The 24,764-nt window shown below is 37.4% G+C and overlaps 1 protein-coding gene across 2 annotated transcripts in view; it reads right to left on the bottom strand.

The window, feature by feature from the left end:
• The window catches only part of ARHGAP42 (Rho GTPase activating protein 42), a 280,435-nt gene that overhangs the window by 107,393 nt on the left and 148,278 nt on the right, over positions 1 to 24,764 (bottom strand). For both annotated transcript variants that reach the window (XR_014815100.1, XM_021062699.2), the window contains exon 4: positions 21,170 to 21,241. Coding sequence is in view for 1 of the 2 variants with exons in the window: in XM_021062699.2 (XP_020918358.1) it covers positions 21,170 to 21,241 (72 nt within the window). In the remaining variant the exon portion in view is untranslated. The remainder of the gene's footprint in view (positions 1 to 21,169; positions 21,242 to 24,764) is intronic.

Raw genomic sequence — 24,764 nt, 5'->3', positions numbered from 1 at the left:
AGAGAGATCCAATATCTGATAGGATCTGTATCTGCTGGAATAGCTTGGAGAATAGGATCAGCCTCCATCAGTTCTATATCAGCCTGAAGAAGGGAAGCTGTGGAAGACCAGAGCTGAACTTCCTAAGAGCCTGGACCACACAGCTGCCCGGCAAGGATGCTCTCTTACTCATCAGTGTGTGTCCAGCATTCAGCACAAGACTGGCTCCACAACAGGGATGAAATTTTCAGAGGGAAGAACATTCACACAAAGCTGTGAGCAGCTGAAGTAGATAATCTCAGCGTAGTTTTTCCCTTGCTGACCTACATACAAGACATGGTGACTACTAAGTGGAGGCGTAAAGGGCTATGTCAGACCAGGGGTTGGACTACATGTCCAGATCCCCATTTGGGGGATCTCATGACTCAAAATCCATGTCTCCTCATTTCTCATTAGTACTTTTCTTTTTAAACCACCTAATTGAACAAAGTACAGAAAAAGACTGCCTTCATTTTAAATCAAGGATGGTCGACTTAAAAAGTCTAAACCTAACAGAGTGTTCTGCACACTGTAATACATTTCTTCTCAAAGAAGTTAAGTCATTATTGCAACCTTGCAAAAAATTACAATTTATTGTTAATTTGGCTTTAGATGGGAGAGCTTGTAAAAAGATACACTGATGAATAGTTATTTCTTATGATTAACTTTCAATATAATGCATCAGTTATTGCAATGACATTTAACCCCAAACAGTGATATGGGCTTCATTGTGATGTGTAAAATTAGTCGAGATACAAAACCAAATTCTTTGTGATCATCATTAAAAGATTAGAAGGAATAAAGAGTTACTTCCAAAAGTCTTATAACAGTTCCTAAACCAAGGGAATAGCAAAAGGAAGCATCTTTCTAAAAACTTACAAAATTAAGCAGAGAACTGAAGAGTTTGAAGAAAACTAAGGGGTCACTGAGTTCAGCTCTATAAAGAAATGTATTGTCCCATATTCCCCACAGATGATTAGTCAGCCCCTGCAGGAACTTTTTCTCTCACTATTTTTCAAGGAAGTCTGTTCCCTGTAGGATAGCTATGCTTTCTGGATTAAAATAAATCAAAAGAAAAAAATGCTTGTTTTGAAAAAGACAAGCTGGAAATAGGCTCATTATAATGGAAAAGAATAATAACCAGCAATTGAATAATACTTCAGATTTCACAAAACATTTCACATTAGAAAATTCATTTGATTCTCTCAAAATACAAAGAGGTGGTTATAAAATGTATTCTTTGATACTAACTTGCCCAAAGTTACCCAACTATAAAGTCTTGGAGTAAAAATGCAGACGTCAGACTTTGAAGGATCAGAGCACATGCAGAAGATTTCATCCATTGAAAGAAGTAAATAAAAGCTCAACTTGTCCTGACTTTAAACTTACTCTATGGAGAATTGTTTAAAACACAATTCTATTAGAGATAAAGAGTGCACTTATTTTCCAAAGTATTTATTAGCTCTGTTTGTGGAAATTTGAAAAGAATTTACATTGGGTAATTTGAACTATATCTACATACATTTATAATTTCATTGGGGTCCAGTCATCTTATCCTATTTAAAAAATGTTATTAATTCTTACAGTTACACTTATGCATGAGCAACAAAATTCTAAAAATTCAATCTGAGGTTGGCAGTTACAGTTTTAGACAATGAGCTTTTTGTTTCATTTATTAAAATTGACCCAAGTATTTACATATAAGTCAACAACAAAATGTGTTGACAAAGTTAATAGAAATGTAGTCTTATAAAACCCTCTTTATGAGTTGGACTTTAAAGAGCCAATTTTAAGTTTAAATATACTCAGGCTCAAAAACAAAGAATTTTTTTAAGTGGAAGGTAGGGCAAAAGCCCTTGATATTCCAGTGAAAATAATGGGATTGATTTAAACTGATTTGGTGATAAATGGAATTTGACTCTTGCTTTGCACAACGTTTAAAGCAGCAGGGCAAGTGCTATATAAATAACCAAAGGAAACTGTTGACATTAAAGATTCTGTAGGATTCTTTAGGGAATCAACTTGGGAGAACATAACCAGTATACTTAGCTCCTACATTTCTGGCACCAACAGAGGCAGTGAAATCATAGGGCCCAATCTCTGCATGGCTTAACTTGATTTGCCCCCCCACCCTATAGGGCATACAAGGAAAATGCTGCTCTTGACTTTTCCCAAGCCCATGCAACAGGGCACAGCAGAAGCACCAGAGCTTTCATGTTGACTGGAATCCATATTCTAACTTCACTATCTAATAAATTCTGCCTCATCTTTCTGTGACCAAACCAAGCCTTTTTGGGTGCCGCCAGATCAGATCTGGCAACTGTGTATGTGTCACATAGTTAGTGAGGAAAGAAAAGTGCTGTGAGGTAAAGAACTGCTACACAGAAACTCAGGCTCATGGCCAGGGAGGAGCAGGCAGGGAGAGCTGGCTGTATTGGAATCTGCAATGACACCCAAATGACACACAATCCAAAAATTTCCTATTTTTCACTGCCACAAGACCACCCAGGCTCTCAGGCTGCTCTGGCATTTTTAAGATTTGCTGCTTTTAGCATTCTTTCTGGGGTGGGGCCTTGTAGCACAATTCGGCTCCCTTTGTACCATAAGAAAACTCCACTTTTCTTCCAAAACCAGAAATTGCTTTATCTGATTATTAGTTCTCTAGAGGAAAGTGCCCAGGAAAGATTTGGAGCTATTCTGAAATAGGAACAATAAATTTCACTAAAGTTGAGTCATAACAGAAAAAAAAAATTGAGAGAGGTAAGACAGGGGAATGGAACCTGAGTTAAAGAGCAGCCTAAGTGCCATAAACCTGTTTTGCTTCACCAATGACATTTTCAGTTTTATTTCTGTGATTTCATGATCAAAGGATTCCATTTTGGCTTCTATTTAACATTTTTGTACCAAATTGTTAGCTAGTATTAAATGATTCCTTGCATCGTTTTGGGGGGTTTATTAGGCTTATAGGATTATTTATGAAGATGAATTTCTAGCTTCTAAATGTTAGCCCCCTAAAAGTAAATACAACAGGGGTGAGAGAAAGGTTACATCAAAGCCTCAGATTGGATTTGGGGACATTTAGGGTAAAAGGACTTATGTGGCATATTTTAAACCACCACCACCAAAAACAAAAAACTTACTGCTTTTAAAAAAAGCTTTAAGTTTTAATTACCACTCTTTGTTATACATTTTGGTGAAACAATAACTCGAGCAACCAATTGATATCAAGGAAAACCAAATGATATTAAGCCCAGGTTGGTAGGTTTTAGGTTATGATCAAAGGACTAAACAACTACGTATTTCACCCTATAATGAGGATATAGGGGTAAGACCACATATAATGGCACGACTAAATAGTACAAAGTCAATAAAACGAAAGGGAGAGTGCAGGAGTGGAAACAGTCACTAAGTTCCCATTCTAATTATGCCCAAAGCAGTATTACTCAAGACAATGAATTTTAAGGATGAAAACCACTTACAAATTGTCATCATAAACATTAAATTACTAGCATCAAAACATTCAGTATTGTACAGACATGATAAACTACCCTGCATCTTCTCTTCTAAAAATAAACTTCAATTGGAGAACCTCACTCATCTCTAGGGCTATATCAGGCACCACACTAAGACCCAGAGGGACTCCTACCTTCCTTCCTGGAGACCCCAGTGACTACACCTGTCCCTTTTCAGGTCTTCCTACGTATTCCTTTTTTTTTTTTTTTTTTGTCTTTTTGCCATTTCTTGGGCCGCTCCTGTGGCATATGGAGTTTCCCAGGCTAGGGGTCGAATCGGAGCTGTAGCCACTGGCCTACGCCAGAGCCACAGTAACGCGGGATCCGAGCCGCGTCTGCAACCTACACCACAGCTCACGGCAACGCCGGATCCTTAACCCACTGAGCAAGGGCAGGGATCGAACCTGCAACCTCATGGTTCCTAGTCGGATTCGTTAACCACTGCGCCACGACGGGAACTCCTTCCTACGTATTCTTATTAATAATCTTCTTTAGGCAGTTTCCCACATCCAACATCCAGCCCCTTGGTCTTCAGAATTTTGTTATTAATGAGCAAATAGACATGCTCTATATATACCAACATTTATACTTTGTTGCTCTGTGCCAGGCTCTGGAGACACCAACTGAACAAATAATCTGTCTTCCAGGATCTCAGTCGAGAGTTATCAGAAAGTGGGCATGTGGGAGGGTAAACTGCGGCCCCAGTCAGAGGCTGTGTGCTGAGAAGAATGGGGGTTCTGCGGCTGCTAAAGCCCTCAGATCCCAGGCTACGGGATGATCTTGTCAGTTTAGTCCCCCCCCCCCCCGTTTTTGCTTCAGATTTTAATGGCCTTTTGCCATATGATTTTTGCACTTGAAAACCATAACGAGGACAGAGAGGAAACAGTAAAGGAGGAAGGAGACCCCAAGGAAGTTAGAGGAGAGGAGGAAGAGGTGATTCTCAACAGCTGAGAAAACAGGGAAGGAAAAGTTCCTTCCTATAGGACACTCAGCAAAGGGGAGAAGAACCAAAATCAACCAAAAGTCACCAGCTCAGAGCCTGACCGGAATGTAAGTGACAAATGTAACTTGTTGTATGGATGGAATGGATGTAAATTGAAGGACGAAGGTGGAAGCTGGGGAATCAGACCAAAAAGCCAAAGGAAGGGTGATACCAAAGCCTGCAATCTTCTGCCCCAGGAAGAAGCCCACAGCAACACTGGGGAGCACTTAATATCGTCACACACACACACACACACACACACACCCTTCTCTGAAGGAGTTTACATCTCTCCAGCCAGGGATGATGGTGGTACAAGCAGAGATGTTCACATTCTTATGAAACAGAAGGAAGAGAGAAATAATTCTTTCATAGTTCTCTCTTGGGTCATCTCTCTGAAGCCAATTAAGTACCTCAAAACTCAGTGATAATCCCCAGCACAGAGATAAACTCATCAGAGCTGTGGGTCCCCAGGAAATGATTCAGAGCAATGCTTTTCAAACTTGATCATGCATTTGTATCAACTAAAGATCTTGTTATAATGAACTTATTAACTGAGTAAGTCTGGAGTGAGACCAAAGATTCTGGATTTCTATTAAACTCCTGCTTGATACCCCTGGGCAACAGATTGAATGACAAGAATATGGAGAAACATTTCCTGCTACAAAGCAGAGAATTGATGACAGGGGCCGAGAGGATCAGCCAGATTATATAATCTAAAAAGACACGGTTTAAAGTGAGGCCAAAGAAAAGCTGGAATTAGCCCACTGCTGGAACAGAATGAATGAGAATTCACATTTATTAAGTATCTGTTTTGTACTAGGCACCTTCACACACATTAACTCCCACAAATTCTGGAAAGAACAGGTTTCATCTTTTGCTGTCATGAACATTTAGGAACTGTCCTTAAGTCATCAAGTTCACATACTCCCAGGAGGCAAGCCCAGGGCTTTCTGACTCAAAAGCCTGTGTGTTTCCCTCTAGAACAACTGATTATGAAAAGCCAAATTCAGGATACAGCCAATCCTGAGGAAGAAATTTTAAGGAAAAGCCACGCAAAGCTGAAGGCTTTCTTTTCTGAACATCAAGTCCTATGGGGTAACTAAAGGAAATGCAATTAACAGATTCCATCCTAAAATTCTAAGGTACAGAGTAAACTTACATGAGCATATAGTAAAGCACAGTAAAGCCAAAAAGTCAACACAAATTTGCTTTCCAAAGGAGTCTTGTTCTTCAAGGCAGACTTTAAAACCAAATTCCCCAAAGCCTAAGTAAGGTAAACAACACAGTGGACCAGGAAATATACATAGAAAATTTATAAAATGTCAATGCATTTGAACTTTAATTTTCAAAATGGAATACTGTCTTTCAGGTTTGATTCAGTCCTCAGCACATTAAAAAAAAAAACACTAAACAAATACCATTTAACACTTAATTCTAAAGGATAAAAAGACAAGAATCTCATTTAAAGAGACAGTGTATCTCACAATGAGCTCATCAGCATTACCAGCTGGGACCAGTTAACCACATTTACCAAATAAGGCAAGTTTTTTCAATGCTTAAAATCTTTCTTGAGTGAGCTCACTTCACTTCTCACTGAGTTTCTACAGTAATTGTAGAGGTCATCTCTCCAACACAGAGCCAGTAAATCACCAGGCTCTCAATGCAAACGTGGGTTGCGTGGTCTCTGGAGAGCATCCAGTTTAGCTTCATTTTATTACTGACAGTATATAGAAGGAAAAAACACAAAATCCACTCTAAAGGCAGAACAGGAGGAAGCTGTATTAAGCAAAATCTATTAATAAAGTCAGTGCGAAGCGTTTACCATTGTGAGTAAAAATGGCAGACTTGAAAGTATTTGTCTGCTGCAAGCATGCTTCTTGTTATCTAGTACTCAGTCAATACAAACATATCCACAAATCTGAATCATTCTGGTGAACAACTGACTCATCTACACAATCCTCCCCCCCAATTTTTTCCCATTTTTAACTGGCTGCTTTTGTATAGCGCAGCAACTGTGCACATAGACAAAAGAAAGCTAAGTCTGTGATAGGTATTATGACATTCCTACTTAAAATAACACTGTTGGGAGGAAGGCTGTCCACCCTACTTAGCGGTTCAGATTGTGATTTGAAATATAAACAAAAGCATGCAATTGGAAAGTGCTTCTGAGTTGGCCTCCTCTTAAGTATTTACATACATTCTATTTCAGCGGTAAAAGGGATTCATCATCCTCTTCTTATAAATGGCTTGTGAGTGTGAAACCATAGCCATAAACTGAGAATATACATTTGGCTTCAAAGGTAAAAGATTTCCATAGAGATAAATATAATTCAAATAAAAAATTGGGTGTCTGTGTTACAAATATGACTTTCAGCTACTAATCTGAAGGCCACATTCAAATTTATCATCTTATAAATTCTATGGCTTTCCTACATAGGAAGCCAAATGATAAAACTCATTTTAACTTTGGTACCGGAGAAAGTCCTGGGTTTTTTTGTTGTTGTTGTTGTTGTTTGTTTGATTTCTGGTTTTTTTAATTCAAGTATAGTTGATTTAAAATACTGGGTTAGGAGTTCCCATCGTGGCTCAGTGGAAATGAATCTGACTAGCATCCATGAGGACACAGGTTTGATCCCTGGCCTTGCTCAGTGGGTTAAGAATCCAGGGTTAAGCTGTGGTGTAGGTCAAAGATGTGGCTCAGATCTGGTGTTGCTGTGGCTGTGGTGTAGGCCAGCAGCTATAGCTTCGATTGGACTCTTAGACTGGGAACCTCCATATGCCACAGGTGTGGCCCTAAAAGGAAAAAAATAAAATAAAATGTTGGGTTAGTCTTAGGTATACTGCACAGTGATTTAGTTATGTGTGTGTGTGTATATATATGTATATATTCTTTTTCAATTCTTTTCCCTTATAGATTATTATAAAATATTGAGTATAGCTCACTGTGCTACAGTAGGTCCTTATTATTTATTTTATATATAGTTGTGTGTATGTGTTAATCCCAAATTCCTAATTTATCCCTTCTCCCGCTTGCCCCTTTGTAACCTTAACTTTGTTTTCTATGTCCATGGGTCTATTTCTATTTTGTAAATAAGTTCATTTGCATATATACATGTACATTTGTTCATTGTACATATATATATAATCATATATATTATCTTATATATATATATTAGATACATAAGATAAGCTCTCCTTCCACTTTCCCCTTTGGTAACCATAAATTCTATGTTCATGTGTCTGTTTCTATTTTGTAAGTTCATTTGTACATATACATGTACATTTGTTCACTGTAGATATATATACATACTCTTATATATTATCATATATAATATAAATTCCACATACAAGAATATCATATGATACTTGTCTTTCTCTTTCTGGCTGACATCGCTTAGTATGATAATCTCTAAGTCCTCCCACATTGCTACAAATGGTATTATTTCATTCCTTTTTATGGCTGAGTAGTATTCCACTGTATAAATACACCACATCTCCTTTATACATTCATCTGTTGATGGACATTTAGGTTGCTTCCATGTCTTAGCTATTGTAAATAATGCTACAATGAACATTAGGGTGCATGTATCTTTTTGAATTACTCTTTTCTCAAGAAGGTCCTATTTGAATGAAGACCTAAGAGACTGCAGAAGTGAAAAATAAAATTTGTTTCAGGACTTAGACGAGGGGTTACAAAATGCTTTCTACAAGGGACCGGATAACAAATATTTTATGCTGTGGGCCACATGGTCTCTAACACAACTGCCCAATGCTGTCCCTGTGCCATCGAACACAAACAGGCAATGATGTGTTCTAATAAAACTTTATTTATAGGCACTGAAATATGAATTTCATGTAATTTTCACTTATAAAATATTATCCTTCTTTTAACTTCTTAAAAAACTATATGAAAACATTGTGTCATTCCTGTCGTGGCTCAGCAATAATGAACACGACTAGTGTCCACAAGGACACTGGTTTGATCCCTGGCCTCATTCAGTGGATTAAGGATCTGGCATTGCCATGAGCTGTGATGTAGGTCACAGACGCAACTGGATCCCATGTTGCTGTGGCTGTGGTGTACGCCGGCAGCTGCAGTTCCAATTCAACCCCTAGCCTGGGAACTTTCATATGCCATGGGTATAGCCCTAAGAAGACAAAAAATAAAAATACAATAAAATTAAAAAAAAATTAAAAATGTAAAAACATTTGTAGTTTATGGGCCGCACAAGAGCAACCAGTGGTTCAGATTCACCCTTGAAGGATAAAAATTCATATTTTCAGCTCAGGAAAGGAAACAAAGGACATTTTCCAGTCTTCAGAGTGGAAAACACTGTGAAGTAGAAGAGAATGGAGGCACCTGGGTCTTTCTTGCCATACTTGCTGGGAGCTGGTGTTGGTGCATAAAACTGATAAAATCACCACATGGGAGGGTGGGCTCACTCTCTTCCTTTGGGAACTTGCTAAGGACAGAATTCACAGATAGGGAGACAAGACTCTCTAGAAGCTGAAGGGAAGGAGAGAAGTAAATTTAAAAAGGAAAGAGGTGGCAGACTGGTGAACTACACTGACTTAAAAGAAAAGCTCTGAAACGGCAGGAGCTGCTGAATCAAAGCAGAAAATGAGAAAGGTGGTGCCAGAAGGAAATTGGAGGGTTAACAAAGAGACCCATTTGTGAACTCCACGAAAAGACCAGGACTCCAAGGTTTGTCATTTGCTGGAGGGTTAGCAGTGAGGCTAAGAGTCAAAAGACCTTTGTGATCTGACACAGGCCAGAGGCTGTCTGCTCTTTTGCACTCCTGCTGTGTTTCTATTTACCAGGCCTTGTGTGGCGGCAGGTACACAAAAATGATTGGTTCCCATGATGGTAAGAGAAAAGGTATCCTAAACATTCTATTGCAAATACTGATGAACTGCTGACTGGTAGCTGGTCTTTCTGACTCCAGTCTTTCACAAGGCTCATGAACTATCTTCTTGAAATACACATTCAAGACTGGCCACATGAGAATAGTGTTATGATTAGGAATATGCATTAGGAAAATGCCTGGGCTCAATCTCTGCTTCGTTACTTACTAGCTGCCTAATCCTGGGCAAATTAGATTACCCTCTCTGTGGCTCCACTTAAACACTTGTAAGAAAAAGGTGAAAATAACAGTCATTAACTCATAGAGTTATGGAGTTCTCTGATGACACGGTGGGTTAAAGATGTGGTGTTGTCACTACGGTGGCCTGGGTGGCTGCTGTGGCAAAGTGTCGATCCCTGCTGGGAACGTCCATATGCCACAGGTGTAGTCAGAAAAAAAAAAAAAAAAAAAAAGACCTCATAGAGTTGTTGTAAAGATTTAACAAAAAAATGTGAGCTGCCTAGAAAATTATTTAACATATATAATCAATATCTATTATATATCTTAATCATTATTATCACCATATGATTATTATTAGCACCATAATTATTATTATTAACTAAAAAATTCCTTGGCACAGCACAAAACTCTCCAGGATTCTGCACAGCTAAGTATCTCCTGCCCCATTTTTCACTAACTTGCCCACATCTTCATTTGCATAAACATGCTAAGCTCTAGCCCAATATATATTCATATTATGGGTTATGACATATAGGTTGATTGTACAGTTTCATGGGTTATAACTGGCATTTGTTTTAATGAAATAGATTAGAGTAGCATACAACAGAAAAATACCAGATTACATCACATGTAGTAATAAAAGTATATGAACACATACACTCATTTAATTGTGATGTAAAGTGCATTTCTTAATATGGTTCAGTTTTTTTTTTTTTTAAGGCTAAAAGCAACAACTCTAATAACACTAAATTATACCAAGCTTCTAAGCCACATCACACATTTTTTATATCACCATGACTTTTCTTCTACCTGGGATGCTGTTTTCCCTTACGTTGAATGGAAAATTTCTGCCAGCCTTTAAACTCTACCTGCTGAATGCTGAAACGTCACAAAAGTCTTTTCCAGCTTCCCCAATTAAGCAGAATAAATTGTTTCTTCCACTGTGCTCATATAACACTACAGGCATATTTCAGATATATCACTAATTCCATTCCATCTTAATTATCTGTTTCTCTGGAGCTTCTTCAGCTATGGTGTTAGCTCCATGAAGGCAATCATCATATTTTATTTTTGCATTTGCAAGACTGAACACCATGCCTAGTATAAAGCAGATCAACACCGTGCAGTTGAGTATTTTTGTATCAAGGACTTAAGGCAAAATGACTGATAGCATACTCATCAGATTTCTAAAGACTCCGGGCTTGGAAAGGAGGATGAGGTGGTAGAGAACCTGTCAATATATAAGATGATAAAACCTAGATGCCAAACAATCTCATGACTTAGGAATGAATTAACTGAAACATATTATGAATATCACCATCAAATCCAAAAAGTCTACTAGGCAAGGATGGAACCAAAGAGCTCTACCTTAAAGATATGTTGAGATTGACTTTGATCCGAATAAACAACGTGATATAAACAGGGAAAAGGTAAATGATTTTATTGGTCAATAGTGATACTTTTGAAATGTAGTAACCAGACACACTTTGGGGCTTCAGGTTCAGTTTTCTCTGCTAAACTTTAACAAGAAAACACTGAAAAATTGATGCTGTTCACAGAAAACAAGAGTTTGGTAATGTAAAATAATGCCATATTAAAAATAACCAAACTTAACAGAGATGTTTAACAAACTCAAATGCTTCCTAGCAAATACTTTCCCTGGCTACTTTAACAACAGGTACCCAGTTCCTTTTTGGGGGGAAGGGCTGGGCCAGACATTTCCAATATAACAAAAGGCTTTAATTAAATTTTAGGGGAAGTAGTTTGAGGTTCTTCATAATTTTTAACTCCACACATTTAACACACTGATTCACAGTCTTCAGAGGTTTTCCAATTACTTCAATGTGTATCATAAAGTTTTAATTCAAACTTTATATTAAATATATCATTTAATATAGGTGAGGGCAAGAGAAACAGACCAATAATTAAAGTTCAAACGCTGGCTGGCACAACTCATTCACCAAAACCCCAAAGAACAGATTATAAGGTATGAAAATTAGTATTCTAAAAGAATGATTTGGAAAATCCTTTGTGTGTATGTTGTTTTTGGTTTTGTTTTGGTTGCACCTGAGGCATGTGGAAGTTCCTGGGCCAGGAATAAAACCCATGCAACAGCAGCGACCCAAGCCACTGTAATGCTATGCCAGATCCTTAACCTGCTGCACCACAAGAGAACTCCTGGAAAATCCTTCGTCTTTCATTTTCTTTCTTAGATCACTCTAATAATAAATGCTGATATTATTGTCTTTTTTTTTTTTTGTCAACAAGCAACTATTACAGTATAAAATCAAATACAGGAGAGCTTAGCTCACTGATGACAGTCATCTTATCAGACCTCTGCAGTTAATATAAAATGCTGCGTACTACAAACCCACTAGTCCTGATGTTTAAAACGTACTTCTGTTTGTATTTTCAACTTGCTTTGAATTCTAAAATGTAAACATAAAATAAAATGTTTCCAGTTTTATTGTGTTCTTGTTTTGAGTTTCCCACAGATGTCAATACAAAGTTTCCTAACTATTTCAGAATATTTCTAACCACTTAAATTTGAAAAATCAAAGAAAAAAATCATTGCTAGCTTCCCAACCCCCTCAAGGACCACTGGGGAGCCAGTGATCCTGAATAATGAAGACAGAAGTAAAAACTGCATCAAGTACGGAAATGCTCAAAGCCAACATATCTATGGTGAAACAGATGTGAATTATACACTCATACAGGAAACCCTTCTGCAGCAGGGCAGCCAGAAGATAGGGTAGAGGAAAGAATGTATCTACAAATAAAAACACCAAGGCTTAGCACCAAGGAAACCACCTTATAATACACAGATGATACAAAGTTCACTGGGGAAATCTGCTCTGCCAAAGTGGAACCTTTGAACCCCTCTCTACCGTCCCTATTAAAAACCAGAGACCTATGGAGTTCCTGTCGTGGTGCAGTGATTAACGACTCTGACTAGGAACCACGAGGTTGTGGGTTCGATCCCTGCCCTTGCTCAGTGGGTTAATGATCCGGCGTTGCCGTGAGCTGTGGTGTAGGTCTCAGACGCGGCTCGGATCCTGCGTTGCTGTGGCTCTGGCGTAGGCTGGCAGCTACAGCTCCGATTAGACCCCTAGCCTGGGAAACTCCATATGCCACAGGAGCGGTCCAAGAAATGGCAAAAAAACCCAAAAAACAAAAAACAAAGCAAAACAGAAAACAAGAGACCTAGAAAATTTTCATTAGTTAACTGGAGTCTCTCTCTTCACCAGGTTAACTCTAAGGAATTAGATGCGCTACAGAGGAGACTTCATTACAAGGACACAGGTCTGATTCTCCCTGAAGAATGAAAAGAATCTTACTGTACAGCCAACTTCACTCTCCGGACCTCTTGGCATTGATTCTAACAATGACGTTTCTTGGTGAAGCTCCACTGTATTTTGTCAGTTCCTGATACATTATGGCACTTGTAAATTGTGTGAAAATTTTTGAAAATTATATATTTGACCTAAAAATTTAGCAAAAGGATTTTTTTAATAAAAATAAAATTTATAGGGAAGCTTAAAATGTTTCCTAAGGATCACAGGTCAACATAAGAATAATTAGCAGGGAAAATAGTATTAATCTTATCAATAATTTATTATAATCAAATTCTAACAGGTTATATCTTATCTGAGCCAGCAGTAGCCACTTAATAAAGTTATAATAATCTATATACATATATACATACACATTTAATATTGATGATGCAAATATACAAATTGAATTGCACAGCAAAATGGGTTTGGAGTTACATCCCTATTCAGAATTCTAACTCCGTACGAGGCTCAGCTTTTCCGACAATTGGCAGGTTCTGATATGTACATAAAAACATGACGTCCTCAAAACTTTCGAAATACGTGGAGACACTGAATGGCACACCTGTCAAGTACAGAGACTACTGCTGACTCACTGTCTCCAAATAATGTGATCTGTTTTTCTGGTGGTGGCAATGGGGGTCAATTAGGGCCAATACTGACCTCACAAGAATGCTGTAAAGGATGGTGAAAACACAAAATAAACCGTTTTAAAAAAGGTTTACATTCCCATGATGGAGGCAGATATGCTATGGTGCCAAACTCCTGGATTAGGTCCCAGCCAGAATAAACTGTATGCCTCTGTGTTGTTGGCAATGCCACTTGATCTGTGTGGTCTTATATAGCCATCTGAAAAATGATACTTCCTACTCTGTAAGACTGCTGTAAGAGCTCCACAGATTGCATAGTTATTAATTACAGGTAATGTCCATCTAAGGGCCTCTTGCTGGGCAGCCCCAGTGAAACACTCTCTATAAACATTTAACAATCAACTTGGATTTGTCTCTGTCCATGAAATTAAATAAGGCAAACTAACCTACATGAACAGGACCTTATTTTTACTGTAGTACTTTGATTAATACTGAAAGTATATAATAGCAATAATAATTATTATTTATAAAATAAGAGCAACTAACATATTAGTACTTACATGGAAGAAATTATGCTAAGCAGGAGTTCCCGTCGTGGCTCAGTGGAAATGAATCTGCCTAGCATTCATGAGGATGTAGGTTCGATCCCTGGCCTTGCTCAGGTTAAGGATCTGGCATTCCCATGAGCTGTGGTGTAGGTCGCAGACATGGTTCAGATACTGCATTGCTGTGACTATGGTGTAGGCCAGCAGCTACAGCTCTGATCTGACTCCTAGTCTGGGAATCTCCATATGCTGCAATTGCAGCCCTAAAAAGACAAAGAAAGAAGAAAGGAACGAAGGAAAGGAAGGAAGGAAGGAAGGAACGAATGAACGAACGAACGAAAGAAAAGACATTATGCTAATATATGAAATGTTAAATTATGGAATCACATCAATTCTATGAAGATGGTTCTATTATTGTCTCCATTTTTCAGATGGCTAAACTACAGCCTTAAAAGTTAACTAACGTACCCAAGTTCACATTTCCTATATGCATTAAGTAACTGCCAGGTTTTGATCTCAAGTTTGTGTGAACTGGGTTAAATAATTATAAGACATTATCTTGCTCTCTCAATGAGCTAACTAGACACTTTTCCTTCTTTAAGAATAAAGAAAAGGTATTAGTTAACAGTTCTTAACCATCAAACATGGTGGTGCTACTAAAGAACTCCATAGGCTTGATCTCATTTCTATTTAAATCTAACTCTTCTCCTTACTAGTTATGTGACCTCAGCCCATTTGCCTAACTTATCTCCACCTCAGTTTCTTCATCTATAAAATGAGTTTTAGCAGTTTTATTATCTAATATGTAGGCTGTGAGGATTAAATGAGTTTACATGTAACATGCTTAGGGCTGTACTTGGTTAACTATTATAAAGGATAACTATTGTCACTTAAAAACATGATCAAACAACAAAATCAGTATTTCTGTAACTCTATATATCATGTTAGAGTCCACTGAAAAAATGTATAAGAAAGGGAATTACAATTAGTTTCAAAACAACTATCAAATAGCTTAACAGTTTGCCCAGAGAATTCAATTCCAAATACAGTCCTTGCCAGAGAATATCTGTCTATGAGAGACAGCTCAGTGGCCATCAGCAGCACATGAGAAACCCATCCTGATCATTCTATGTAGGATATGTTGAAAAGAAGAGAGTGTACAGCAATCTAAATCTATAAACCCTAAAAACCACTTTCTTTTGCACTGTCCAAAGCACTTATTACCCACTATATTAAGATGAATAATTCAGTTCCATAGCAAAATCTCTTTACTTTGGAGTAAGTAAAGTATCTGTAATTCTTCTGGGTTCCCCAAACCATTCGTATATTTGAGACAACAAATTAGAATGCAACCATTTTTTAGATGAAGGGAAACTTAAGGCTACAGCAGGAATTAACAGTGATAATTCTCCACCAATTTTTCGGTACTACCTGCTAAACTTACTATTTTTAAACTTTTTTTTTAAAAAAAGTTTTGTTCAGAGATAGAACCAAACTTTACTGTGGACAGAGCAAAGGAACAAGAATTATCCACTTCTACTATTGTCTTCAGTATGAAATCAACGTTAAAAAAAAAATCAAGTCTGTTCTTACATGACTAATATTATATGATTTACTTTGTTTTAAAACCATGGAGAATGTTCACATGATTTCCAGTAAGGTCTAATTGAAAACAAACAGCAATCTTAAAAACATTTCCCATAGAAATGAAAATGCACCTTTTAATGTTTATGGGGACTTATTTCTCAAGTCTCTTTGATCTAATAAAACCAGCCAGTGTTAGCTGCCTACTGTGTGCTGAGGAGTTTTTAAATCAAGGGAGCTATATTAACTACACTTGATTCAAAGTGGGCAAGTATGGGATTACTGCAACATTTTTATATTTCACATGAAATCTTTGTATGCTAAAGGTAGAGAGAAAAAAAACTATTTCATAAAAGTGTATTCTAAGAAGCAGCATGGAGAAGAAGCAGCATGGAGGTGTCAAAAGACTGCTGGTCTGAGGAACTGAGTTCTGGTCTTCACGGTGCCCCCAACTAGCTGTTCAGTCTGTTTACATGTGGAAAATGAGCCACTGACCTCCTGACAGCCAGTTCCATCTTTTAAATACATAACAGTATGGTGTGTATACATGTGTACACATGCATATTTATCTCTAATGCATTTGTCTGTGATTAGGAACTCAGATATGAAGTTCTACCCATGTTGTGCAGTTAGCCAGCTCATGTACAAACAAGTGTAAAGTGCAGCTATGACTGGACAACTGATCCTCCCTGGAGGCAAGGCAGACACTTCCAATATGATGAAACACAGTGATCAATTCATACAAAAAGTGTGAAAATTAGTTATAACTCATTTTGCTCTATAATAATGCTTCTCTAGATATATTCATACTGTGGAAATTTTAGCTGGCATTAATCGTTGGGAGTATCTACCTTCCCCTCATTTCTAGAATTTAAACCAGCAGTGTATCGGGAGATGAATTAAAGAAACCAAACATTCAATTCTGTATTCTGACCCATGTAATAGGTCAGGCCTGCAGTACAATTCCATTCTGCATGTACCCTCAAACTAAGAACCTTTAAGTAAATACATTCTTGACAAGTGTTTATAGATAATTCCTCTAATCTTCAGCTATTCACAAATCAGGTCCCATCTCCTCTGTCCTTCAGGTCAACAACCCCATCATTAATCTTGTCTCATGTCTCTTACAGATTTTTTTTCCCCCACAAGTGTAACTCACTTAAGGCCTCGCCTTCCACAGCAAAGTATCAGGTGTCTCGAAGCTCCATAAAAACACACAACAGAGGAAATGTTTGGAGTCCATGGACTTTATCCACTTCAGTTAAATAGGATATCCGGTTGAAAGAGAGGGCTGCTTTGACTCAGTGTTTTCCACTTGGACCAAGCTGAGGAGGTCCTGACTGCAGTGGAAGGTTCTACCCCAAACTGACACTTATGTTCCAGCTGGCTCATCAGCCTGAAAGTACCTGTGGGAACCATCCACCATCAAAACTGAAAAGTGCCACAATCTCATTTATAGAATTAAGTTGATTTACCAAGTAAGAAAATACCAAGTGAGTAAAACACGAAGTAAAGTGATAGAAAATAAAATCAACAGCATCAAGATTTTTATTTCTGCCAAGGTGTTCCCACAATACCAGAAGAAAAGAAAATGGACCTTCATGCATACTAGAGATGAGAATACCTGCTTTTATTCACTATACTAAGGATTACTTGGTAGCTTAGAAACAATATAGCACAAGGGCTATCAGCCTAATCAAATACACAGAATCACCACCACCATGAGGCCCAGTGCAACCATATTTATGTTCAAGACGTCATTTGAATTAATTCAACTACAACCTCACAAGAAGTATGCAAGGTTGTAGTAGGCTGTTGTGTGCTCCCAGCCGATCTGCCCAACAACTGAGATATTTAAAAAACAAAATCGGTGTAATTGCTCATGCGACTGCAACTGTGGCTAGCCTAAGCATCTATAAACATGAGAAACACTATTTTAAATGAGAAAAACCTTGGAACATTCTGTACGGGAGAAAGAATTCTTCAGAAAGTTTTTTAACTTTATAAAAATATCATTGATGAGGAGTTCCTGCTGTGGCACAAGGGGATTGGTGCTGTCTCTGCAATGCTGGGACGCAGGTTCAATCCCCTGGCCTGGAACAATTAGTTGAGGATCCAGTGTTGCCACAGCTGTGGCGTAGGTCACAACTGCAGCTTGGATCTGATCCCTGGCTTGGGACCTCCATATGCCACGGGGTGGTCAAAAATGAAAACAAAAATGGCTTGTTATCAGATCCATAGCCAGACTTCCCAGCTCTGTGACCTGGTGCATGCAAGAGATCTCATCACTTTCCTCATTATAAAGCTGCATAACAGTGTATTCACCGCACAAGTTTCTTGTGAGGATTGAATTAGGTCACAGAAGTAATAGCTCAGTAAAGACCCCTATAGCATAGATGTCAAGAAAGATCAACTATTATTATTCTTGAAAAGACATTTTCTTGCTCTGGAACACCTCATTCTTGTATTTTCTTCCTTCTGCTTCTTCTTTTTCAACCTCTTTACCTCTCTTGTTTTTTTCTCCTCAAACATCAAATGTTGAGACTTCTCAGATTGTACAGAATCTAGGTCCTCTTCTCACTCTATTCTTTTCACTCTAATCCACCCTCTTGATGTAAATTATCACCTAGAGGACAATTCCTAAACATATTTCTAATTCATATCTGAACAAGCACCTGCCAACTCACCATCTCCAGGTGGATGTCTCTGAGAAACCTCGATTCATTCTAAAGGCCAAATGCACCATCTCTGCCATCTGAACATAAATGTTGCCTATCTCAGTAAGTGGTTCCAAAAACACCCAACTTTTAGAACCCATCCCTGAAATGTCTTGTTGCTCACTTCCCAATATGTAACCCATTTCCTACCCTTTCCATTTTGCCTCTGAAATACAGTACCTACCTCTACCCCAAACCCCCACACTGGTTTTTCCCTCCAGAAGTCCTGCCTCCTCCAATCTGTGCATGACACGCAACTAGAGTGATATTTTAAATTACATGTATAATAACTCCTTTAACTACAACTTTTCTTTATGTTATCAGTGAATAAGACTAAAAGAGAATAAAGAGTAAAATACTGTGAACCACTAATAAAGCTGTTCATATGTCCTCTGTCCCCATGTTCCTCTATATTTCAAACACATTAAACTTTCTTCCTCTAAAATGCCAGGCGCAGATGTTCCCCTTGCGGCTCAAGGGTAACAAGCCTAACTGGTATCCATGAGGATGCTGGTTCAATCCCTGGCCTCACTCAGTGAGTTAAGGATCCAGCGTTGCTGTGAGCTGTAGCGTAGGTCACAGACACTACTTGGAGCCCATGTTGCTTTGGCTGTGGCATAGACTGGCCCCTACAGCTCTGACTCGGTCCCTAGCCTGGGAACTTCCATATGCCAAGACACAGCCCTAAAAATCAATCAATAAATTAATTAAAATAAAATTCCATGCTCTTTTCCTCTTCAAGGCTTTTATTCATACCTACTCAGTTCCCTCTTTGAGAATGTTAAAAAAAAAAGTTCCTCCCTTCCTGTTCCTGTGTTTTCATTTCTAGCTATTTCTTTCTCATCATTTAGTTCTCTGCTTAACCAACACTTCCTCCAGAAGACATTGCTTGGCTCTCTGGACAAGGTCAGTTTCATTAATTATACTCTCACAAAGCCCCTTGCACTTTTGTATCACAATCCTCAGTGCATTTGTAAATATACAAAAGATAATAAAGGACACAAGCGCAGGGAGCTTGTCTGTCTTGTTTACAACTGCATCCCTTAATCTTATCAAAGACCATACTTGCCACAAGTAGGCCAACCATGATAATGATAAGTGTTTGCTGAATTAATTAATACAAAAATGGTTCTGGTTTAGTCCTTGACTTGATAGCAGCTCATAATTGGTGAAGAAATGCACATAGGCAGTTCCTGTGGTGGCTCAGCAGTAACAAACCTGACTAGTATCCATGAGGACACAGGTTTAATCCCTGGCCTCGCTCAGTGGGTCAAGGATCCAGCACTGCTGTGAGCTATGGTGTAGGTCACAGAAGAAGCTTGGATTCTGCCTTGCTGTGGCTGTGGTGTAGGCCAGCAGCTACAGCTCTGATTCAAACCCTAGCCTGGGAACATCCATATGCTGTGGGTGTGGCCCTAAAAAACAAAAACAAAAACTAACAAACAAAAAGCACTTAAAACTTTAATTCAAGGAAGACTGTGGTATCTTTTTATAGGAAATCAGCATAAGGACTACTTGAATTTTTGCAGAAAAAAAAATCAAGGAGCGGAAACAGATATATGAGGAAAGACCCATATAAGGAAGGCTTCTTTCTGGTACTAGGATATAATTAAGCCAAGGAGAGAAAGACTTTAATAAGTTAAGGGTAAGAAATATTCCAAGAAGGAGAAAAGTTTGAGCAAAGCCATGAATAAGGTCAGGGTATTTACAGAGACTATTGAACAGACAACTGTGCCAGATGAAGAAGGTATAATGAAATGTAGAAAATGCCCACATTGTGGAAAGCTTTCATTATCAAGACTAAACTGTCTTTCTCAAAGACAACCACGGAAGGTTTTCATCATTGAAGAATGATAGTTAAAGATGGCAAAAACATTTTTTTTAATAAAGATGGGGGTGCGGAGACCAACTAGTAGGCTATTTCAATATTTCAGACAGAAGGGAGGTGGAAAGGAAGAGAAATATTTCTGTAGGAGAATGAAAAGCATCGCTTAAAGCAGGAAGGGCTATGTCATTGACTAAATGGAAAACCAAAACAGACAGAGGGTGGAGGAAGTATGACAGACGATGAGTTCTGTTTCAGAAACCCCATCATGAAGTATAGCCTTCATGATGTTGAGAAAATTGGTAACATGGATCTAAGAAAGAGAATGCAAGTAAATTTCAGAATTTTTTAGGCTCTGGGAAATTTTAATTGGTCCCTAACCAATTAAACATTAATGCAAAGGCTTGACAAAGATATCTAAAGTCTTCCACAAATGCATATTTTATCAATAATAAAAATACAAAAACTAATACATTTTATAATTATTGCTTCAATTTCAATATACATACCTTGTCCCTAATTTGTATTTTATATAGGTACTCCTCATAGTCTTATCATAAGTTCACCACCCTTAAAACAGTTAATTTCCTATCATTGTTGGGATGGGAGGAACTCTTATACTGACTTTTTCTCTATTCAGTAGAAGAATAACAGCATTATGTTTAAAAGAATTCCAGTCTTGGAAGTTCCCATGTGGCACAGCAGATTAAGGATCCAGCATTGCTGCAGCTGTGACACAGCTGCAACTGCAGTGCAGGTTCAATCCCTGGCCTGGGAACTTTCACATCCTGTGTGTGTGGCAAAAAAAAAAAAAAAAAAAAGAAAAAATAGAATTTCAGTCTTTGTAATAGGCTCTATGCAAAAATTTTAAATGATGTACAGAATTTTTTAAAAGGTCGTTCTGATTCCAAAAATGTTAACATTTGAAATTATGGCTGTCATCTTTAACTATCAGGAGAAAAATAAAATGTAACACTTACTTTTGCTGCACCTATTTGTTCTTTGCGAAATTTCTCAAGTGGCGCAATTAATACATCATTGGCATTTTGAATCTGAAATTAAAAATGCAAATACATTAAATTCTGTATAATTCATGCAAACAGTGAAAAAAGATACCTTTTTTCAACTTAATAAACACCTTTTGTTCTTCCTTGCTTCTTTAAATGAAATAAAAATACCTCATGTTGTATAGTCTTTTTCTACTTTATAATTAAATTGTTCTCACAAATTATTTCACTTGATCCTAACAATAATATGAATAATGTGAATAATGTGAAAACAAGCACACACAGTGAGATCTTAGTTTAAATATTTAAATTTCATATTCTAAAATTTAACTAAGAAACACCACATCACATATTAAATTTTAAAACACCTTTAATTATACTGGTTTCATGCAGTCAGTTCAAGTATCATTTTTAAATTGAACCATATAAAAGCTCTTCTATCTTACCACTAGAATGTTATAATTCTACAGCTGCAACATAAAATAAGGCTCATATCCCCCCCTATTTAATTAGATTCCTTACACTTGGGATTTGCCTGAATGTTCTCATATTTCCAATCCCATTTTAAACAGTACCTGATTTCATTTCAATTAACAGTGTTTTAGTCCAAAACTCCAAATTGGGATTCACCTAAACTTTAAAATAGATAAATCAACCTGTAAAAATAGTGTGAGAGGTCTCAAGGCAGGCGGCGACAAGATGCAAGGAGACAGACATTTCTAAGGAAAGTATTATGCTGGAAGGAAATCTTGATTTAAAAAAAAAATTTAGAAAACATTAAAATTAAACATAGGATCTTAAATGTTCTCACCAGAAAAAGAAATGGTAATGATGTGACAAGATGGAGATATTAGCTAATGTTTTGGTGGTGATCATTTTGCAATACATAAATGTATCAAATCAGCATGTACACTTTAAACTTACACAATGTTATGTCAGTTATATCTCAGTAAAGCTGAGGGGAGAAAAGGAGGCTCAGTTAACAAAGATTATCATTCATCCTGCCACTGTTATAATAACATGACCTACTGCATAATTAGCAAATGCTAAGATAAAAAGAAAAAAATTATTTCTGAAACAGGTCACTCTGTTTTAAAATAGGCTGAAGCCTATATGAGTCCCTTATTCTTCTTAAAACTATTTTGCAAGTATGAAATTATACCAAGATTTTAAAATGTCAATAAAAGTGTTTTACTTTCACTTATTTTCACAAAAAATGTTTATTCTCTAGTCAACTTTTAGTTATTAAATTCCACAATCTAAATACACACGGATAATATACACAAACACAAAACCTATGGTAGTGATGCCTTCCATGATTCTGTCATTCCCCAATTTTCAGAAAAACAAGATGACATCTTGAAAAGAGGACCTTAAATCCCCTGTTGTGACAACATACAAAGTAAATCAATACTTGAAATCCTTTCCAACACACTGAGACCCACTACAGACACCTGACATCACCTACTTCCCATTTATGAGCTCAGATAGGCATCCTCCAGATACACTGTGGAGGCACTGACTACAGAGAGATGACTGCGAACAGGAGCAAAGTAGCTCACTTTTAATTCTCACTCTAAATCTTACTCTTTGCCCTCATGAAACCCCAAATACATTTAAACACACACACACACACACACACACACGTATTTCTGCCTTTAAAGACTGCCCAAGGGGAAATAAGGTATCAGAGACACTTTAGTGCAATTTGGGAAAATAGCAATAAAGGCTAACATTTACTGAATGTTTACTTTATGCTAGAAACAAGCATGATCTACTGTATTTAAAGTTAATGCACTTAAAACAGGGAGATATTTTAACAAGTGGTGAAAACTCCAGCAATGACGTTGAATAAGAAGATATGTGGCATAGCAATTAAGTACATATAAGTGTAGAAGTGTACTTAGGTACACTGAAGATCAAGAATGTCTGAGTTTACACCTGGTTCTCTTGCTTATGAGCTGCTATTTAACCATTCTGAGCATCAGCCGCATCATCTATTAAACAACTTGGTTTAAGGACTAAGATAATGAATGCAAAATATTTAGCAGTGTCTTAGATCTAGCAAGTACTTAAGATTTATAGCTTTTAATATATTCAAATAAACATAGAAAATGCATCTCATTCTGTAATTATATACTTGGCACACTTCAATATCTGCATCTACTGTACCACCCTTTCGGTTACAGTGTATCTATGTGCAAATTATGAGAAGATTTTTCCCATGAAAGTCACAAAAGACAGATGGCCTAGACTTTCCTACACTCAATCACAAGGTATTTATATATGTGCCAAGCACACTGCTGAGCTGGGTGGGGAAGGGAAAAAAGTAAGGCACAGGCTAAACCTTCCAGAAAAGCTGATCTGTACTTGAGAAGAGGGGGTGCAAGGAATTATTCATTCAACAAGTATTTAATGCTCATAAAGTCCTGCTAAATTTTTTGGAACAACTGAGACAAAACTGATGACATGGAGAATAGTTACATAATAAACTATGCAGAATCCCTCATAAATACATCAGGATTTGACAACAGGAAAGATCGATGAGAACTAAATAAGTGAAGGTAGTATTTGGATCGTGGATGTGAATTGGAAGTGGATGTGAATTAGATCCAGCAACGAGAAAAAAAAAATCCTAGGAACAGGAACACCATGAAAAAAGCCAGGGGGTAGAATTAAGCAAGGCATGTGGGAAGGAAGAGTGTAGTGTGGGAAAAAGAAGCATTTATTAAATGCTCGTTATGAGTCCATGCCAATTGTGAGTGTACTGACCAAGTTACAAGCCTTCAGTTAACTTTTTAAAAATGGGGATGGCACAATGAATATTAAGTAGGTTGAACGGTTTTGGCACAGAGCAAGCTCCATGACATTAACTAATAACATTATCTAACTGTAGAACAGAATGTACATTATTAACAGAAAACTTAATTGGAATAAGTAAGGAAAGAATACCCGTAATCTAGGCAAAGCAGCCTGAACATGGAATCACTATTGGTTTCTAAAAAGAGGATTAATGTAAAAACTTGTTCTAGGAAGTAATATGAGGTATATTTTAAGAATGACAAGATAAAGACAAGATACACCGGCTGAAAGAAGAACACAAGTTTTTTTTTCCTCTGTTCTTTAAATTTTTTAAATTACTCAATGAATTTTATTACCTTCATAGGTGTACAACAATCATCACAACCGAATTTTACAGCATTTCCATCCCAAACCTTCAGTGCCTCCCCCCACCTCCCAACCTGTCTCATTTGGAAACTATAAGTTTTTCAAAATCTGTGGGTCAGTATCTGTTCTGCAAAGAAGTTCATTGTGTCCCTGTTTTAGATTCCACATGTAAGTGATAACATTTGATATTGGTGTCTCATTGTCTGACTGACTTCACTTAGCATGATAATTTCTAGGTCCATCCATGTTGCTGCAAATGCCGTTATTTTGTTCCTTTTAATGGCTGGGTAATATTACACTGTGTATATGTACCACATTTTCTTTATCCACTCCTCTGTCGATGAACATTTAGGCTGTTTCCATGTCTTGGCTATTGCACATAATGCTGCAATGAACATTG

This window comes from Sus scrofa, chromosome 9 (assembly GCF_054392235.1).
Source record: "Sus scrofa isolate SSC_HxYL_T2T_F1_AM1 chromosome 9, Sscrofa_HxYL_maternal_Yorkshire_Landrace_v2.0, whole genome shotgun sequence".
Taxonomy (NCBI): Eukaryota; Metazoa; Chordata; class Mammalia; order Artiodactyla; family Suidae; genus Sus; species Sus scrofa.
Note: the sequence above shows the minus strand (reverse complement) of the source record. Positions and strands in the feature narration are given on the sequence as shown.